Genomic DNA, 15,931 nt, shown 5'->3' with positions numbered 1-15,931 from the left:
GGTGCTGGAGCAGAGAGGCACCTAGCTCCCCCACTTTTGATGGTCCGTGGCGGGACGTGAGCTCGCTGCCCCAGAGGCCCCTTCTGTTCCGCAGCACAGCCATGGCGCAGACGCTGAGCTCGCGCCGCCGCTGGCGATGCGAGTTCAGCGTCCCGCTGGCCCAATCGGCTACCCCGGCCACCCCGAGTCCCACCCCCTGCACCTCCCGCTGGCCCAATCGTGGGCGTAGCGGAGTGATGGTAATTTACATATTACCATTTTATTAGGTAGGATAATTAAAACCTAGATACAACCCAAATGTCAATCAACACGTTTGTAAATAAATTATGGCACATCCATATGATGGAATACTATCTACACTAATAAAAGAGTAAGATGCAAATTGACCGTACCTTTGCGATGCCCACCAGCCAATCAGGAGTGAGTATACAAATTAACCCAACAAAGATGGCAGGTTAATTTGCATACGCGGGCCCCGCCCCTGGTCGCTCAGGGCCTCTGGGCAGCGAGGGAAGGCGAAAAGGAGGCTCCGGGCTGGAGTCGAAAGGCGGCTCCGGCCAGAGCGAAGGCGGTGCTGGCAGCCAGGGTAAGGAAGGCCCATTCTTGCACGAATCTTCGTGCATCAAGCCTCTAGTTTATCAATAAAAGGCGACAATTTATTGATACACACAATATGGATGGAAAGGAAAATACTGATGCTGAGTGAAAGAGGCCAAAGAGGAGCACATGCTATATGATTCTACTTATTAAAAAGCCTAGAAAATGCAAACAAATTTATAATAACAAAAGCAGATCAGTAGTTGCCTGGAAATTTTGAGTAGTGATGGATCTATTAATTATTTTGATTGTTTTGGTGCTTTCACAGATGTATTTATATGTTGATACTAAAATTGTACACTTTAAACGTTCATTGCATATTAGTTATGCCTCAATAAAGCTGGAAAAAATTAAGGGTGTGGTGGGGAGATTGACATCACCTAAGTGGAGTGGTGAATGATTTCTGTCTTTAAAAGAGCCTTGATGGAGAAACAGAACCACTTCTGTGTACACCATGGCTCCCTAAGAAACAGTCATATGATAAAGTACCCTACTGAGATAAGGCAGGAGGGAATGAGTTCTATTTTTATTCTGCTATTAAATCGATATGATTTCTAATAGCAGGCAACGGACAGAACCAAATTAAAGTTCTGCTACTGGAAGCAAGGGTAATTTTAACCATGTCAAGGATCTCATATTGTGGGTTTGCAGCAATATTGAACCGTGACTGCTGTAGAGGCCAAGTGGCTGCCTATAAACCTGCAGTACAAACTTTATATGTGACACTGCTCAAATGGGCATGCCTGCTGCTTCATAAAGCAGCTCCCAGAGAAGCAAGGAGATGGTGCTGCCCAGATCAGATCCTGTTATTGTTGATTGCTAACAGGATTCTCCAAAGAAAAGGATTCCCCAAGTAGGGGTTTTCAATTTGGAGCCTCAATTCCAAAAGGATCCAGCTGGGTGTTTGGGTCTGAGAACCCTTTCAACAGCTTAAGGGCCCTTTTGTGTGTGTGTGTGTGTGTGTGTGTGTGTGTGTGTGTGTGTGCTTATGTTTCTTTGATAAGGGTAGGGGAGGCAGAAAATGGGTTTTCAGTTCAAGGGGGCCCAAGATCCACAAAAGGTGAAAAAAGTTAAAATCATGAGTTACTTGCACCTCGATATGCGCGGGGGGACGACGGGGGGTGGGGGAGAGAATGGGATTGATAAGGGCTATAAAATTCATTATTATTTATAGATTTCTTTAGAAAATAAAGTTCTGAACCAAATGAAACAAACATTAACAAAATTAGTTAATTACAGATGGTGGGCACATGGCTGTTGATCTGACTTTCTGTATTTTTTAAACCTTTTCTATAGAAAAACTAAAATATACAAACCAGGCAAACAAAGTTAGGAATTCTTGACGCCAGGATATTTGAATTGAACAAGGCTAAAGCAGCATAATGTCCCGACATATTTATGTGACCAAATTTAGGAAAGGTGGCCCACTAAGGAAGATCCTGGAACCTCCTGGTATCACCTGAAAAGTGACATCAATTTATTTCTGTAAATTGCTGGATACTTTCCCCGAACCTTAACTTCTACTTTCCTTTTTTCCCTTTTGTAAAAATTAGACAACTACCTGTTCTTGCTTCAGGAATCTTAGTAATGCTCTTTGATCAATTAAAACAGAATTCAAATTTTCAAGTGACCGGGGAGGGCTGTCAGAGTTCTGATGTAGGTAGACTTTCTTCTCAGAATGGCGATACTGTGATCATCTCATTATATGTGGTCTCCCCATACAGACGAGAATGAAGAGGGCAGGATGGTGGTGTCTGTGTGTATGTAAATCTCTAGTTTTTAATTGCCTTTTTATTCACCACCCTTAAACAGCTAATATAATCTTAGTATTCTTTTCTTCTACCTTAAAAGATAATTTCAACAAAAATCGGATGTCTTCCCTAAACTGGCAATTTGGCTTTCCTATCCTGGTTCTGTCCCTCAAAATTCCCTCAGAAATAGACACTGGTTCCCCTGCTTGTGCCTCTCCACTTACCTCATTTCCTGTCGGTGTCCATCAGCACTGGCCCCAGCAGTGCTGTGGCTCGAGGGCCTCTCCGTGAGGAACAACCTCCCTTGCTCTCAGCCTCATCTTTGCCTGTATTTCTTTGAAGTCTGCTTGGAGAAGGAGTTCGGGGCTAATGATGTGAAATGCAAACTCACTTTTAGCAGCAGCTCCCAGAAAACTACCAATATCCACCGTTTAGGTGACAGAACATTGTCACGGGGCCTCTACAATTGTTGTTAGCAACCTGTATTTTCCTATGTTTGTGGTAATTCTCTGGAAATGGAGGCTGTTTTCTTCCTATATTTTTATTAGAAAAATAACCCCAAAGAGTATGTCTAGCTTTTTAAACAGACAAAAATAAATACATGAGCCCGAATACGTGCACGATGCCATTTTAGTCATGTTTCCTTGGAAGTAAGAACCATCAGGACGTGTCATCAAGAGGCAACAACATCCTTGCAAAAGATGAGATGATTTTTTTGTATGTTTCATACAAGTTTTGATGTCCTTTAGCTTTTCTTCCTAGTAATGATTTCATTTTAGCACCAATTACCTTCACACCCTAAACCTCAACCCAGCCCTGGAGAAACAGGACATTTAAATTTCTATCATAATTACAGGTTGCAATGGCAATAATTGCATAGAAAGATGAAAAGAAACTTATGTGGCAGGTTTTTAACAGACACATCCACCACCCAGGTTTGCAACAGAAGATTTAAGAATCCTGCTTCTCTGGAAGGAAGAATTCATAACAGAAAATGAATCTATTGAATAATAATAGAGCTGGTGGCCCAGGGCCATAGACACCAATAATTCTAAATTCTTAAAAAACTACCAGATCTTTATCTGTTTCTGTACATATTGGTAGGACCTGGTGAAGCCCAAAAAGTGGATGTAGGAAGCAAAGTGGCAACCCCTGAGGATGATATTCAAAATCTTTGACCAGAAAGAACTTGCAAAATAGCAACAACTTTCACAAGCCATTCCTAAGTCTCCCTGCCCATGCTGATTGGTCTGTTATTCAAACATGCGGACAAAAGAGAGCTGAGTCTGTGGCAGACGTTAAAGCTGCTTGGAAGCCCTCTTCTGTGGCGTTCCCGGTTCCATATGATAAACAGGGTCACCCAACCTGCTCTAGCTGCCCTCCTTGTAAATGGCTTATCCACTGAGATTATGGATCCATAAAAGGCAGAAAATGGGATGGGAGGACACAGGCCTAACTGAGCATTTTGAAAGGACCCGGGAGCAAAAAGGGAAATGAAAATCACGGAGCTATTCGCTTTACGGCTCCAACAGCTCTAAGGCCAGAGAACCAAAATAACACGTTGGCCTCTCGAATTTGCACTCCTTTAGGGGCCCATGATCAAACACTGGCCAAGAAATCAATGTCTCAATTGTAATAAATGGGAACACTGGAAAAGAGATTGTCCTCAAAGGCCTTATGCAAACTTTCCAACATTAACTCAAATGCTCCCATAGTAACCCCCAAGGATTCCCCCGTATGGGCCCTCGCACAGTTAACGGGGCTCTCTGGCATTCTCCAGTAAGCTAGTAACAATACAGCAGGTCCTCAAATAATGTCGTTTTGTTATAACCTTGATTAAAAAAAAATCAATTCCCAGCCAAGGACTCTATTTGTGTGGAGTTTGCATGTTCTTCCTATGTCTGCGTGGGTTTCTCCGGGTGCTCCGGTTTCCTCCCACATCCCGGAGATGTGCACGTTAGGTGAACTGTGGTATCTACACTGTCCCAGTCTGAGTGTGGGTGGGTGTGAGTGACCCTACAGTGAAAGGGCGTCTTGTCTGGGGTTGGTTCCCGCCTTGCACCCCGAGCTGCTGGGATAGGCTCTAGGCATCTGTGACCCTGAGCTGGAATAAACAAGTTGGTAAAGAATGATCTGTTTTTATTAACCTTTCTTAAATGTATGTATAGCTCACATTTCTTTCAATGTTTAATATTAGAAGTGTTTTGGGTCTTTATTTAGAAATGTGATGATGTTTCTGCAACCAGAAATATACCGTAGGAACTCAACTCTTGTTTATATCACTTAGCCCAGTGGTCGGCAGACTCATTAGTCAACAGAGCCAAATATCAACAATACAACGATTGACATTTCTTTTGAGAGCCAAATTTTTTAAACTTAAACTTCTTCTAACGCCACTTGTTCAAAATAGACTCACCCAGGCCGTGGTATTTTGTGGAAGAGCCACACTCAAGGGGCCAAAGAGCTGCATGTGGCTTGCGAGCTGCAGTTTGCCAACCACGAACTTAGCCTATGGTACAATTGGTTTCATTTTAAATCCTTTTGCTTAAAGTTGCAGTTTCCAAGAGCCTGCTGATAAAGTTAAGTGAGGACTTACTCTACTTTCCTAGGACAGCCAAGGGGAAACTAAAATTACTTGAGCTATGCTTTCTCCTTTAAACCCCACCCTCACTGGACAACAAAATTCTCAGAGTAAAAAGGAAGTTTCCATAGTGGGGACATCTAAGAAAGTTTAGAGAGAATTTTACCTCAACGAGGTACAAATGACTCTGGGACCTTTCACTGAAAAACATTCCTTTTTTTGCTCTGTAACCCAGCACCAATCAGTAGGGGGAGACCTCCTTTCTAAATTAATAGGGCTAACGTGTTGTTTCCAATAGAAACCTCCCTTTAGAATTTCCTGACCAGTCCAAACCTAGTCTTTTATGTTCCTTAGTGTCTCTTCTTGACATAGAAGAGGAAGAATTCCAACAAAGGTCCCTTAAGTTAATCGAAGTGCCTGAAAATCTAAGGACTGCCTTTTTTTTTTTAAGTGTTTTTATTGATATTTTTAGAGAGAGAGGAAGAGAGAGGGATAGAGAGATAGAAACATCAATGAGAGAGAAACATCATCAATTGGCTGACTCCTGCACGCCTCCCACAGGGGATCAAGCCCACAACCTAGGCATGTGCCCTAACCCGGAATTGAACTGGTGACCTCTTGGTTCCTGGATCAATGCTCAACCACTGAGCTACATTGACTGGGCTAAGGACTACCTTTAAAATTGACATTGGAAGAATAAAGAGTACAGAACCTATAGAGACTCAGGTAGACATAACTAAACCTCTCCCTAAATTACCTCAACATCCACTGAAGCCTGAGTCCATACAAGGCCTCACACCCATAGAAGACCTAAATGCCGGGGGCTAACTGTTCTCTATGCTGAGAACAGGATGGCGATTTGTCCAGGATTTGAGGGACCTGAGAGCTCTTAATAACATACCGATTCCTCGGTTCCCAGTTCTAATCCCGAACACTGTTGTCGTCAGGTTCCTCCAGACTCAGCGGCTCACTGCTGCAGACCTCTGTTCAGCCCTCTTCGACATCCCTGAGGACCCCACAGCCAACATCTACTTGCCTTTACACGGAGTAAGTGACCGTGTCCCCGGGCAGTCATGCCTCAAGGGTACAGAGGCCCCTATTAGTTCTCCTAAGTATTTCAACGAGATTTAAACATCCTCCAGGTCCCCAGGGAAAGTGGCCTTTTCACAACGTGTAGATAACCTCTTGCTGAGCTCAGTTACCAAAGAGGTGTCCATGGAAGATTCCATTTATTTGCTGCAACAGTTCACTGAAAAGGACACCAAGTCTCTAAGGAAGCATTTCAATGATCTTTTGACAGTGTTCATTACCCAGGTCGTGATCTCAGTGCTGAAGGAACGCAGCTGTCTCCAAAAGGAATTAAGCTAAGCCAGGGATTTCCTAGACCCACAACTAAGCAACCGCTTCGTGGATTTCTAGGCTTGACTGGTTACTGCCGATGCCCTCACAGTGGCAAAGAGGCTGTTAGAAAAATGTGTTTCCCCCTTAGGGTGTACCTTCCACAATTTCCAATGATCTAGGCACCCACTTCCTTGGGCAAATCATATGAGCCTGGATGGAAAGACTTGCAAGTTTCTCAGAATTATCACAGTCTTTATCCCCCTCGGTCGCTAGGCAAGGTAGAAAGAATTAATGGGACCCTCAAATTTAAAATCTCTAAACTTGCTGAAGCTCCTGGACTCCCCCAGGAGTATTGCCTTGGGTCTTGCTGAGTGTTCACAGTATTGCCTTGGGTCTTGCTGAGTGTTCACAGTACCTCCTTTGGGAAACATAATCTCACTCCACACAAGATAGTCACCAGCAGACCGATGCCTATTGGTTTTCAACCTTCTGTTGATCCCTTGCTGTCTCATGCTATTAGGACCAGCTGCTGTTAAGTTTCTAATGCTCCAGCTTATCATCAATAGGTTAAAGATGCCACCCCAGATCCCATTTTAAAGGATCCTGTGGGTCACAGCCTAGGGCCTGGTGACTGGGGATTCTGGACACATCATCAGAGGAGCTCTCGAGCCCCAGTGAAGGGACCTTACCAAGTACATACTCCCGCCCACTGACGCTGCTGAGCAGTAGAAGGCCCCGTGCTATGGGTCACAGCTAAGGAAGGCTCCACCTGACATTGCACAGACACTGCACACCTACAACTCACTTTGACGGGGAAGAGAAACAGCTGACATCAGTGCAGACTGCTTTCACCCAAGGCCCGGGATCAAGACTGCACACTGTAACCAAACATGAAACCCTTTCTTCTTATCTCTTTCCTTCGCTCCAGCCTTGGCCTGGAAAGATGATGCTACCCATCATCCTCATCTCCCAGACCATGACCATGGTGGGGGGTTTACCTGTCAGACTTGGGACTTGCTATCAAAACTCCAATCTGGCCATGAACAGTGCACAGTGGAGGAGGCCAATGCCTGGCAGGACTTTGTCCTCAGTGGTTATCATTCTCCTCAATGGCTGGTGTATAACAGGCCATGCCTCTTAGGTTATCCAACTGTTCACAAATCCGCACAGACACAGTCCTGGGTCAAATCCCCTGAGTTTACACTGTCGAGTTAGAAAGGACCTACCATGACTCAGAACTCACTTCCTTTGGCAGGTCCCTAGTTTGAAATAAATAAAAATAAGGCTGTAACCAGGATCCACTCCTTGGCTCTGAAAACACTGCAGAATCCACTGCTAAAACAACAGCTGCCCAATAAAAATCCTTTCAGTCTCTGTCCGAAGTTGCTCTTAACAACAGAAGAGCCCTAGATTATCCTGTAGCTGAGCAAGGAGGTGTCTGTGCTGTGGCCAGCATGCACCTGGATTAACGCTTCTAGCGAAACTGAAACTCAGTTATGTAAAACCACGGAGCAAGCCACGTGGCTTAAAAAGGTGACACCCTCAACAAGGTATTTTGAATTTCACTATTTGATTTTGACTGGTTTGGGTCTTGGGGACTATGGCTCCAAAGTACATTCCAAATACTAGAAATTACCCTTTTTATGTTTATCATCATAACTTCTCTGGCACATTGTGTTCTCTCAAAAGCTCTAAACACATGTTTGCAGCTACTAACCACCAAGCAAATGATCTACTGAAGATTGGATTGTCAGGGAAGGAACAAAGAGAAGGACAGTCTAAAGAGAATGAACCTGGTTTTTCCCCAGCTGCCGGTAAGGTGCTCAGTTCTTCCGAGGAAGCTAAGGCCACGGCGTTGGGGTGAGGCCCTCTTCTTCCTGCGACTAGCACCGCTCCTGGCAGCGCTCGCCCAGCACTCGCCCTCACCATGGCCTCTGTCTCGGAGCCCGCTGCATCTACTCGGCCCTTACCCAGCACGACAATGAAGTGACGGTGACGGAGGATAAGACCAATGCCCTCATTAAAGCAGCTGGTGTAAAGGGTGAACCTTTCTGGCCAGGCTTGTTTGCAAAGGCTCTGGCCAGTGTCAACATTGGGTGTCTCATCTGCAAGGCAGGGGCTGGTGGACCTACCCCTGCAGCTGGTGCTGTACCAGCCGGAGGCCCTGCCCCCTCCACCGAGGCGGCCCAGCTCAGGAGAAGAAAGTGGAGGCAAAGAAAGAAGAATCTGAGGAATATGATGATGATAGGGGCTTTGGTTTTTTGACTAAACCTCTTTTGTAACACTTTCAACAAAAGCTGACCTCTGGGGCAGGGGGTTGGGGGGTGGGGGGAGTGAACCTGAAGATGTGACCTGTGAATGTCACAGGGATTAAGCAAAATCATCATGACCTGTGACGATCACACCTGTGGCTATCACACAGGGACTCTGAAAGCTGCCAGAACTGCAGGGCTGGAGCGGAGTGTGGTGCTCCTGCCTTCCATTGATCACATCTCCAAGTCAAGCTGAGAGTCTGGTCAAAAGGGAGGGACTGTGACAGAGAAAGCCCCGGACAGGCCCAAATGGAGTCCCTGTGCTAAAGCCATGACACCAAAGCAAGACTTAACATGTGATCTAATTGCAGTTTCAACCTCCTCCAGGAATGTAATCTCAGTCAGTCCGGGGTCCTCTGGTCAGGACCAAGGCGGTAATCTGTCACGTAGGACTTCCCTTCCCTCTGAGGAGGCGGAGCACTCTGCCTGGAAAGGCCCTGGCCTTCCCCGACCTCCCTCGTTGTAAACGTGCTCCTGGGGGAGGCAGGCACAGACGCGCACCCGATACACTTTCTGGTCTGGCCCTTAGGGCCTGGGGGGAGGGGCAAGCCACCCTAGGAACTGGGAGTTGGTGCAAGCCTGAGGCTGCCGTGTGGGCCATCTACCAGCCACAGCCACAGCCACAGCCACAGCCACAGCCACAGCCATAGCCACAGCCACAGCCTCAGCCACCACACCCTTGCCAGAGTCTTCATTTCAGCCTCTTAACCCGGATCCACGCTGGCGCCCCAGGCAGGCGGAAGGTCACCAGAGGAAAGGAAGCTTCATTCTCAACGTGGTCTAAGCCATTCGTCAAGGACTAGAGGAAGTCGTGAGAGGCTAGTAGGTCACCCGCAGCACTGGTGATGTTTTTCCTAACTTGTTGTGGAGGCTGCTGTGGCTCTTTCAGGAGCCTTCTGTGTCCTCGTGGGACAGACTGGGCCTTCCAAAGAGGACCTCCTGAGACTTGTCCCCACCTGCTCTGTCCCTCACTCCGCCCAACCCCCTTCCATGCCTGTTTTGCCTCTTTGGTGCAACGGGAGAGCCAGGCCCTTCTGGACTCTCCCTGCCGCTTCCCCAGCCTGCACTAGCACCTCGGTGCAGCCGCGGCCTCGCACTCAGAGCCTGAACAATGCCCTCGGAGGGGTTTGCCCGAGGAAAGGATGGTCTGCGCCGAATGAGCTCTTCTCCAGCCTGGCCCACGCCCCCACTCACCAGCAGGACGTGCTCCAGAAGGTCCAGGTAGCTGAGGGTGCACTCCGTCCCGTACCGCAAGGCTCTGGCACGCACGTCCTCGCTGACATCCGGGTGGAAAGATGCTTGCTGGAGAGAGAAAGGAGCGTGACATCTTAAAACAGGAAGAGCCAGCGGAGGACCAGGTGGGGTCTCCAGCCCGGCAGTGTCCTATAGCCTGGACCCTGGGTTCTGGAACTCCTGCTGCCTCACGTCGGCGACCTCTGAGAAACCTGCCCTGACCCCCTGGATAGCGGGGTGGTCCTCCACCGTCCCCTGCCCCCCATCTCCACAGCAGGCTCCTTCCAAGTCTGTGTCTTGACATTTTTAGTGCCCTGGAGCCAGACAGAAGCAAGTGAATCTGGTCCCTCTTATCTCCTCTTCCCCTTCTCCCCCTCCCGCACCCCACCTTTTATGAAATTCCCCAGACACTGAGAAGTCAGGAAGGATTCATGATTAGGGAGATGTGCGGCCCCAGGGTCAGCTGCGTCTCCTCAGAGCCGTGAGCAGTCCTGCCGGCCCCACCCTGTCCACAAGCTAATCGCCGCCAGGCCCTCTCGCTGTGACCTGACCACGCCGGGGTCACAGGCCCCTGGCTCCTGGGAACCTGCAGGCAGCGCGCTCCCCAGGACCCTCGGGCGCCTCGCATCATACAGGCCCAGATAAGCCGAGCAGGACGTAGGGCGGATGCAGCACTCGGCGCTTTTCCCGTGCCCTCGTGACCTGCCGAGGCGCGTCATTCACAATCTATCATTTCAGATGGCACACCCCCTCACGGCGTTGCTTGGATCAGCTACAGAATGCCCAGCTGAGTTTGAATTTCAGATAAATAATGACAAAAGTGTAATGTAGGTAGGGGACACCTTATTTTTAATTTGCTAAATCCAGGAACCCTACCCATTTAACGACCTTTCTTCCTTTCTATGTATTCTTGTATGCCCCTCTCAAGTTCTTTCCCGAACTTGAGAGGGGCATACAAGAATACATAGAAAACTGTAAATAAATCACAAATCAGGACACACAAGAATCACACATTAGGGTAACAGGTCAAGACGGACAGGGTATAGTAACCGGACTCCACATTTCTTCCAGTCAAGCCCCCGTTCCTAGGATGGGGGGGTGCTTGTGGAACACCTGTGGGCTCTCCCCATACCTGACACCCTGCCCCCACCCCCCTGAGAGAAGTAGGGATAATTCAGTGGCCAGCATCTGTCATTCATGAGTCCAGTTTTACTCAACTGAGGACACACTGGCCTCGGAGGCAGGAGCCATGCCATGCACATAACTACAGCTTAACCATGTTAAGAGCCACGTTCTTCACCGCCACTACATGTGTCATCCTCGTTCCCGTGTCTCCAGGTGTGAGGACACAGCCCCGTGTCCGCTCTGGTGAGACACACTTGGGGGAGATGCAGACAGCGATGCTGCCTGGTGTCACCTCCATTTCATACAAGGTGGGGTGCGGGAGGGGGAGAAAGGGAAAAGGAGATAAGAGGGACCAGATTCACTTGCTTTTGTCTGGTGCCAGGGCATTTTGGGAGGGCTGACGTGGAAGGCCCTCATTCAGGGCCGTGTGGGCGCTAAGGCTGAGGTGCTCTTGTCCACTGCTGCCGGCTCTGTAACTTGGCAGGGCATTTTGGGAGAGCAAGCCAGCAGTAATTAAAAAGTCCTATCATTTTATCCACTAAATTCTAACTTCTGAGAGTCTTGCCTAAGGAAATAATCCAAAACATAGAAAAAACAGATATGCCCAAAGATGTTCCTTGCAGTAAAGTTTATGATAAAAAAAAAATGCAGACAACCTGAATATCTGATGATAGGGTAAAGATGGTATTCATTAACAGAGTATTTTGTGGTCATTAAAAGCATCAGTTATAATGCCTCATAACAACATAGAAACAACCATCTAATGTTAATTATTAACAGTAGATATAAAACTGTATATAATGTAAACCTATGCACATAGAAGTAAGATCAGAAAGCAGCAGACACTAGAATTAATTTAGGATGTAGGGAAGTCTCCACCTAAGGAATTAGTGTAATCCTTCCTTCCTGATAAAACGGGCCAGTATATAACCTACTGCATTTTCATATCTGCCCTGGATTCCCTGCTTAGCCTCACACGGCAACCTGGCCCGCTGCTTGGCACAAGGGTTCCTTCTCCACCCACCATTCAACATCCCTGGTATGCTATATAGTCCCTATTGCATGCACCTCACTTCCTTTCTGCAAAGGGGTGGAAATACAGGAGACCAAAGGAAATGTAAGTGTCAGCCTGCCAAATAAATCCTATCCCAGCAGGAGCCTCAGGGCTGAGCAGGGACGCTTGTCAGCAAGCCTGGCTGTTGTTTTCGTCCTGAAAAGTCAGGATGGCCCAATCCAGGGAGGAGCTGAGGCTGGGCCAATGAGTTTTTTTAAAACTTAACCTCCCCTCCTGCAAACAGAGGAATGTGTATGAAGAAAGAGACTTGAAAATAAGAGCTGCTTGCCATTTACAGCTGGATCATTTCCCCCCAAATGTCCCCTTTCATTTCGTGCCTGTAATGGAGACAGAGTGCCTGTCGCTGCTCAGCCACAGTGACCCTGACTGAGCGCGGTGGCTGGGAGGCCACGGCAGCAGAGACAGACTGGCTGCGAGCTCAGAGACCTGGTTTCAGTCCTGGCTCTGAGAGTAAGTAGCTGTGTGACCTCGGTCATGCCACTCAATCCTTCCAAGCCTGTTTCATCATCCATCATATTAGGAAAATTCCCCTTGCCCTTCCCATCTGGGGCCAAATGAGAATATATATGACAGCCCTTCCAAAACTGCGAGGTGCCCTGCATGCACACCTGGTGGCACGGGGGCCATATCTTGCTAGGCGGGTACTATTATCTGATTGAGACTGGAATCCCTTTTGGAGTCATCATTTTCTGGAAGGCTGATTCCATTAAGCACATCAAAATGACCAATACTCGTGGCCTCAGAAGAGAGTCTAAACTCCCTGGTCCAGAACACGAGGTCCCTCATGAATGTGACCCTATGACTTTGCCACCCACAGTCCCACCCTCCATCACGCCCAGGAGAACAGTAAATTGTCTCCCACACGAGGCCCTTGCACACCACCTCCAACTCATCCTACCCCTTCTGAGGAACCATCAGGTGGACCTTGCACCCGCTGCCCTCATGCCCACGCTGCAGTAGCTGCAATAGCAAGTTTTCAACTTCTGTGGTCCACCCCCCTGCTCATCATTGCAGGGAGTCACCAATCAATCACTGAGCAGATGTCAGAGTCCCTGGGGCAAGGCTGGTGCTCAACGGATGTAGGGGATGGAGAACTCTCTCTTATGGCTCACTTTCTTAATAGAAAAAAAAAAAGTGAAGGTCATAAAGCTCAGGTCTCCCCAGCTCCCTTACAAAGCACTGGCTCAGGGCAGCTGCCCTAGTTATCTATCTGAGAACCAGAAGAGTTTCTCCAAAATGCCTGGCACAGAGAGCAAAAAGGCAGTTCCCCAACGTTCTGTTCTGTTCCTCTAATTCACTTCCTCCCCCGATCACGGCAGCACCCCTCCTCGCACAGAATGGATGACCTACGGAGGCAGGAAAGGGTACAGGCAGGCGAGGGAGGCAGCTTTCATTTGGAGGGCCTGGAACAAAAGGCCACTGTCCCCATTTCCTGCTGTCAGAATGGCCTGCACTATACTCTCGTCTGTTAAGGCAGAAGTGAGCGCGGCTAAGTCAGCAGGGCGACTCCATCCCTTCACACGCAGAACTAACTTAGTATCTGTTTCCCTCAGGCTGAAGCGCACACGCCTTCAGCATGCATTTTAGTCCTTACTTCAAGGCGCTGGGCTGCTCCTGTGTACAAACCCCGCCCCTCGCCTACTCCAGACTAAACCAAACAACTCAATCATGACAGAGAACTATCCATCCATCCAGAACAACACCAAGGCTTTTACCTTGCAAGCCATCAGCATATCTGACACGGCTTTCCGGCTCAGATTAGCAGTGGCGATCACGTCCTCCTGTCTACACGAGTTCCCAGCTGCTACGGCTTTGGCTGTTGCCATGGTGATGCCTTTCGTCATCCTTATAGATTCTTCAGGTGATGATGTCTTTTCAGGTACTTCTTTTGACTGAAACACCTGGAAGTTAGAAATGGAAGAGGTGGAAAAAAAAATAAAAAAGGGAAGTACAAAAATAATTTATTCTTTTCCGACCAGGCTGCAGCTCAGAGTCTGAAAACTGAGCCGGCAACAGGAAGAAAGCAAAAGGCAGGAAATGAGAAATTTAATTTGAGCATAGTAATATCGTTCTTGCTTTCAAGATTCTAACATGGATCAGCCTTGCACACCTATACTCGGCATTTAGGAGAACAATGAGGGCAGAGCGATGTACCTATAGCATTAACCCACCTGTCTGTCTGCAAAAATGGGTACTCAATGTTTGTAAACCATCCACCCCAGGGAAGGTGGGTCTGTGGCTTTCCATCCCCAGAAACTCTGCAGTCCCAATGCTGGCTGACCTGGATGCATCAATCTGGACTCACCTCTCTCTCTTTAAAGGGGTGTGGGGCTGGGGGAAATGAAACATTTTGTTTCCTCTATTCTTGGCCTGTCTTACAAATATAACTGCATAATTGTGCATAGGTGTTCATGTGGAGTGTGCCACAATGACACTGTGAATTATTTAACCACACATCTCACACACACACACACACACACATACCCACACACACACACACACACCTCCAGAGGAGCTGGAACAAATTAACCATGGCAAGTGAATATACCACTTCAAAGTTCCACCTGTCAGTCAAGCCACCCATTCATGCTTCCAGCCCATCAGGCTTGTCTCCCCACCATGAGTGCCTAGTGCCCTGGCTGTGTGCTGAGTGTGCACCTGTCCCTGCCCGTGAGGACTCCCACACCCGTTGGGGCTGCTGTGTTCAGTACTGAGCAGCCACGTTTCAGCAGGGAGTCTTCCCTGATCTCATTTGAGAAAGGAGGGCCCAGCCATCATCCTTGTCACATGCCAATCAGTGTCAAACATCACTTCCCCTAAAAATGGGCAGCTGCAATTAAGGTAGAACCCCACCCCCGAGGCCCACCCCTGAAGGCTGCACTGGAATGAAGGCCACACTTACAGAGCCCTCCACAGGAATGTGACCCTCCTGGCTCATGCTCCTTGGAACCTCCTGTGTCCACTTCAAATCTGGGTCCATTTGAAATCACACTGGGATACTTAGATTGACCATGTGTCTATAATGTCCCAGGAAAGCTCCACATTTCAAATTTCCTCCCATTGCCACTATTAGGCCCACTCACATCTGTCAGAACATGTGTCCAGATGTTGGTAGGAAAGCCCCAGCCCATGTGGGCAGGTAAGTTCCAGGGAGCAGTACTTAAGGAAACCACCTGTATTCCTTAGCACAACATTAACCAAGGTGGGTTCACTAAAGACAGGAGAAAAGAACACCAGGGTCCATCACCAAAGCCCAAGAGAGCCACTCATTTCCACTGCTGACCCTCAAGGGCTGGTGACCTTCACAGGTGACCTTCTAACGAGGCAGGACAACTGGCAGCAAAGGCCAGTCCCTCATCCCCACCTCCAAAAAGAAGTTGAATCTGTAACCAGAACTCCTATTAGAAAGAACTCTCAGTTTGAAACACTCATTTCCAGCATACTTCTGTTTCCAGGGATTAGGGCGAGTCAGTCCAATCATCACGGAACCAAAACCACCATAGGTAGATATCCATATCACAGTAGCACCGGGACCCTCTCACTCAGCAACACTGGAGCCAGGCAAGAAAGAACACAGGATGGACTTCTCTGAAACCAGACACTTCAAAGAGAAGGGAGCTGGGGTTTAAAGGGCAGTGTCTCAGGTGAAGGCATCCAGGTTCTTCTAAAGGCAAATCTCAGGCTCCAAAATCCACACATGAGCAAGAGTGAAGTGTTGCTGGTTGCAACGGGAATCCAGAGGGGCCGTGAGTGTGGCTACACTATTGTATAGATCAGTGGTCGGCAAACCGCGGCTCACGAGCCACATGCGGCTCTTTGGCCCCTTGAGTGTGGCTCTTCCACAAAATACCACGGCCTGGGTGAGTCTATTTTGAAGAAATGGCGTTAGAAGAAGTTTAAGTTGAAAAAATTTGGC

The 15,931-nt window shown here is 48.0% G+C and overlaps 1 protein-coding gene and 1 pseudogene across 2 annotated transcripts in view; one reads left to right on the top strand and one right to left on the bottom strand.

Moving 5' to 3' along the window:
- TLN2 (talin 2) overlaps positions 1-15,931 on the bottom strand; it is a 410,048-nt gene that overhangs the window by 26,532 nt on the left and 367,585 nt on the right. Inside the window, 2 exon segments of the mRNA XM_079767908.1 lie at positions 9,777-9,884; positions 13,731-13,916. Of these exon segments, the coding sequence (XP_079624034.1) occupies positions 9,777-9,884; positions 13,731-13,916 (294 nt within the window).
- Positions 8,198-8,552, top strand: LOC307097558 (large ribosomal subunit protein P1-like; annotated as a pseudogene). The gene has a single exon. The product of its transcript is annotated as a large ribosomal subunit protein P1-like (transcript).

This window comes from Cnephaeus nilssonii (genome assembly GCF_951640355.1).
Source record: "Cnephaeus nilssonii genome assembly, chromosome: 4".
In the NCBI taxonomy this organism is placed as follows: Eukaryota; Metazoa; Chordata; class Mammalia; order Chiroptera; family Vespertilionidae; genus Cnephaeus; species Cnephaeus nilssonii.
This window is presented reverse-complemented; position numbering and strand designations above follow the sequence as displayed.